A 4,813-nucleotide genomic window follows, 5' to 3' on the forward strand; every position below is an offset into this window, starting at 1 on the left:
AAAAAAATTTATAAGCAAAGCTAGCTTGCTTGTTATGTTTGAGGAAAGGCTGAGAGATTTGCAGGTGAGCTTGTATTAAATCTAGGAATATTCTTCTATAGCCATGAATACATGCTATACTTGATTTTTGGTTTCAACTTTCTCGGTTGAATATGCAAGACATGGCTAGCTCTTTTCCTTGCTAGTTTTAGAATCTGGAAGATGTGTCTAATGAGTAATGATACATTTTCTCACCAAATCCCAAATGGACGGATTTGTCACTCTCACATTTACTTTTGGTCCTTTAGATTTCTAATAAAGACATGGTGATCTCTTTCAAGTTATTGGAATTCCCTTGAGCAATTAATCATACGTGAAACCTGCAACCTTTTACCCTTTACATAAATTCATCATTGATGGAAAAGTTGCTCAGAAGATAGTCTGGTAAGCATTCTGCATTCCTTGACATAAATTCATCATTGATGATTTTTTTTTTGGTCCCCCTTTCCCTTCAATTTCTTTTGGGCTCCAGCTATAGCCGGCCGTGCATCTCCGAGTGGCGGCCTAGATTGATTGTTTAAACTTGACTGCTCTCCTAGTCTTCATCTCTTCTAATTTAATCCAGGTCAGTAGACATGCATTTAGCAAAAAGCAGAAGGGACTTCTAGAAATGTGACTTGTCTGCTTTTTTTTCCCTCACTAAACATCCATCACAAGAAAAAGGCTTTCATTGCGTTGTCCATTCATGGCTAGGAGGCAGATAAGAAAAAGGGTTCTTTGATCCATTTTGTTTCAAGAAAAGATGCTTTGAGCGAGTACCAAAAAAATATGCGAGCCCTAGAAAAAGGGTTCTTTGATCCATTTTGTTTCAAGAAAAGATGCTTTGAGCGAGTACCAAAAAAATATGTGAGCCATGGAAAATGGGTTCTTTGATCCATTTTTGTTTCAAGAAAAGATGCTTTGAGCGAGTACCAAAAAAATATGTGAGCCGTAGAAAAAGGGTTCATTGATCCATTTTGTTTCAAGAAAAGATGCTGCGAGCCGTAAAAAAACAAGTAGCGCCGTTGCCGGGGATCAAACCCGGGTGACAAGCGGGAATACTCTCCACTATACTACAATGACTTGATGAGAAACCCGGGTGACAGGCGGGAATACTCACCACTATACTACAACGACTTGATGAGAAATTGGCATTTCAGTATAAATTTCTAGGGAATTTGCCTATAAATACTACAATGACTTGATGAGAAACCTGGGTGACAGGCGGGAATACTCACCACTATACTACAACGACTTGATGAGAAATTGGCATTTCAGTATATATTTCTAGGGAATTTGCCTACCGCCACTTTTACCATATTTTATGAATTTAAAATTTAATTGGAATTAAGGTGGCAATTTTACAAATCATATAAAAAATTATCGGCTCTAATTGAAAACTAATGAGAATTCAGTTCAAATATAAGTTGCAAATATAAACCAAAAATATCATGTTACCATTCATGAAACTACCTATTTGGCAGTCAGATAAGATAATTGAACTAAAATCTTTTCTTTTTTGGTAAGTTAAATTAAAACTTAAATTTTTAGGTCCTGAAATGTCGTCTTTTTTGCAAACACTCCCTCAAAGTTTAAAAACTATCGTGTATCAATTTTGATTTTTCCAATTAATTTTTGTCCCTTGGTGATAACAAAAAATTAAAGATATTTTGATTTAACAGAAAATCTTAACAGGAGGAGTTAATTGAAAAAAATTAAAAAAATTAATACATTAAATTAAAAAAATTTAAACTCTAAATAGATATTTGAAAAAACGTGACATTTGAGGTCGACGGGAAAGTGAACTGTCCCTGGTGAATTAAAGAGTGTCCTGTAAAGAATAAAGATCAAACTCCTTTTGCTAAAGAGTGACTTCCTGAGTACGAAAGAGTGAATAGGGCAAATGAGTCATTAGCAGAAACATCTTCGACGTTTCCTTCACTCCCGCGTCCTGTGCTTATTTATCCCTCTTGACATTGTGCTCGGCTTCCGTCTTCAGACACAGTCTTGTCTAGGCGCGAGTGAGACACAAGAAAAGTTCAACCTGAGGCAGCGTTCAAACACGAAACTGTGTCGTATAAGCGCTGTTGACTGCATTGCTTAGTCCTCGGTACCATTTCCCTTCGCCTTCTCTCACTTTGTCCTTTCCTATACTTTTCCAACCCATCGTTCTAATTGCTTTTAAAAACCTGTCATTTCCTTGATACTTTTGTCTTGATTCAAGTCATTATTTTAATTCATGGGTATCTTTCTGTGATTATCGTTTCTCGTTTTGTTCAAGATTACTGTACAACTCACTCAGGTTCACGAAGAGCTCAGCTTTTGGAGAGGATCAGTGGGGTTTGGCTTGAATTTTGTCTCTGTGGAGGGTTGAAGTGAGAAAAAACCGTCTAGTTCTTGTCATTCCAGGTACCCAACACTCTTCAGATAGAGGGCTAGCATGATTTACCCGTAAATTTGACATTTTGATTTTTGGGTTTTGCATTTATTTTCCTTTGTATCTAGCTTGTGTCGCTAGGTGAAGAATAAGCTTCTGGGTTCTCAAATCTTAGCCAAAGTTTAGACATTAGGGTCTTTTATTGTTCCTCGGGCTCCTAATCTTACTGCTTTAGCTGAATTGTGTTAAATTTTCGATTGTCTTTTCTTTGGATATTACGACCTGATGAGTTGAATCACTTGTGCTTTGCTTAGATTTGAAATTGATTCAATCAAATTGAAGTGATAAAAGAAATCATGTATTTGATAATTTACCTTACAACAAAATAACCGTTTTTGGATAGTGAAGATGCAATTACAAAGCTTAGGTTTGTCTCATTATTGGCTGCAAATTCTGCAGGGATGGGAGGAATATTTAGCAAGAACCAATTCACGGATGATATGGGCTGCTATGAGGTGGCGTGTGCACTCGATCCGGACTTACAGTCCTTTGCTGTCACCCTCCAAGAGCGCACAAACTGTGTCATCAGCTCGTTTGCGGCAGAGGTTAATGAGCCTGGGTCCATTTCTTTTGATGCAATCAGAGAGATCATCGAATGTCTGCTTGAAATGCACCGGGACGTGGCCAATTTCAATCTGAAGTGCAAGGAAGATATATGGAGAAATCAAGAATTGTTCTCATTTGTGGAGGATTATTTTGCCAATAGTCTCAAGACATTGGAATTCTGTATAGCCCTAGAGAACTGCCTGAAGCGCACGCGTGATAAACAGTTGATAATTAAACTTGCTGTCGAGCATTTTGAGGAAGAAGTAAAAGATGGGGTCGATGGGGTAAAGCATGTGAAGACATTGGAAGAATTGAGGAAATATAAGGCTGCTGGAGACCCTTTTACTGAGGAGTTTTTTGTACTGCTTAAATCGGTTTATGAACAGCATGTATTGATGTGGGAAAAATTGAAGGTTAGGAAGAGAGAGCTAGATAAGAAATTGAAATCTATAAAGACGTGCAGCAGAGTGTTGAATGTCATTTTCGCTGCTGCTTCCATTTCTGGGTTGGTTCTCTCGTTGGTGGCAGCCACCATTGCAGCTCCACACCTTGTTTTAGCTTTGGCTGGTGCATTGACTGCATTAGGTTCTGCGGGTGTGGGAAAATGGTTTAGCTCACTTTTGACTCGATATGAGGATGATCTGAAAAGTCAAAGGGAGGTAATCCGCGCAATGCAGGTCGGCACTCGAATTACAATAACGGATTTGCGTAACATCGAGGCACTTGCCAACAAATTGGAAATTGAAATTAAGTCAATTCTGGACATTGCTGATTTTGCTCTTCGTGAAGAGGATGCAGTGAAGCTTGCCATAGATGAGATCAAGAAGAAGCTGGATGTGTTTATGAAAACTATTCATCAGTTAAGTGAGGCGGCTGATAGGTGTGGCCGGGATATAAGGGACGCGAGGACGATAGTTTTGAGAACCATGTTCAGCCGTGAAAATATCTGAAAACCCTTTGTTATGTTGTTCTGAAAACTCTTGTCATGTTGGTGTTTATGTGAATCAACACCTTGAGTTAATTACGTTTTTACAACAGCACATGAGTCGGATTTTTATATTAGCATTGTAATTGGAATGGATGACAGAATGAAATGGAGATTTTAAGGATTATTTCCTTTATTAGAGATGAGACTTCTCTAGGCTTTGGTGAGACTCCATTGCCGTCTTCTTTCTGTTGTATTTTTCCCTTAATTGTAAATTGCTGTCCCATTAGGCTTGTTCTGCGTCAGAGAGGGAGAAATGTTGTAATAATTAGCAGATGTACTAAACTACATTTCTCTGTTTCTTAGCTGCCAAAACATGATTATGCGGTCCTGAAGTTGACTTTTGCTCAATCAATTTGAGTTGGTGAAAAGGATAATACAAGATTTACATAGCAGCAATGGCAATGAGCACACTGTTATTTCTGAACAGGGTAAAGCAGAAGCAATCAGATTGCCATGGTAGTTCTTTTTGTTGCACTGCGGATGCCTTATTACCTTCTCTCCTATCTGCATCTCTTTGAACTTGGCTGGCTGGTAACAAACAGGGATCTCCATATAATTGTATCCAGGTCATTAAATATCAGATATGGATTGTGTGAAGTGTTTCTTTGATCCATTTTGTAATAACAAAAAGAAAAATAGAAGCTAAAGCATCTCTGAAACTTGAGAGATAAAGGGCTTCTTGAACCTCTTTCTCTTTAAACAGAAAGAAAAATACAAGTTACAAATTTGAGCGGGTACCACAGAAAAAATGCTAGCCGTAAAACATAAAAAGCACCGTTGCCGGGGATCAAACCCGGGTCACTCGCGTGACAGGCGGGAATACT

The 4,813-nt window shown here is 38.2% G+C and overlaps 1 protein-coding gene across 2 annotated transcripts; it reads left to right on the forward strand.

Moving 5' to 3' along the window:
- The first annotated feature begins 1,951 nt into the window (after nt 1–1,951).
- Nucleotides 1,952–4,287, forward strand: LOC132186414 (UPF0496 protein 1-like). 2 transcript variants are annotated; one of them, XM_059600382.1, is made up of 3 exons: nt 1,952–2,128; nt 2,300–2,427; nt 2,855–4,287. In XM_059600382.1, exon 3 carries the CDS (start codon nt 2,857–2,859, stop codon nt 3,949–3,951), a length of 1,095 nt encoding a protein of 364 aa, XP_059456365.1. In that variant the 5' UTR covers nt 1,952–2,128; nt 2,300–2,427; nt 2,855–2,856; the 3' UTR covers nt 3,952–4,287. The 2 variants fall into 2 exon arrangements, with proteins under 2 accessions (XP_059456365.1, XP_059456366.1); XM_059600383.1 differs by having other exon boundaries at nt 2,321–2,427.
- Nucleotides 4,288–4,813: the final 526 nt, after the last annotated feature.

This window comes from Corylus avellana, chromosome ca7, assembly GCF_901000735.1.
Source record: "Corylus avellana chromosome ca7, CavTom2PMs-1.0".
Taxonomy (NCBI): Eukaryota; Viridiplantae; Streptophyta; class Magnoliopsida; order Fagales; family Betulaceae; genus Corylus; species Corylus avellana.

Excerpts from the sequence above, each read along its gene's own strand:
- LOC132186414 (XM_059600382.1), top strand. The coding sequence starts at position 2,857 with ATGGGAGGAATATTTAGCAAGAACCAATTCACGGATGATATGGGCTGC.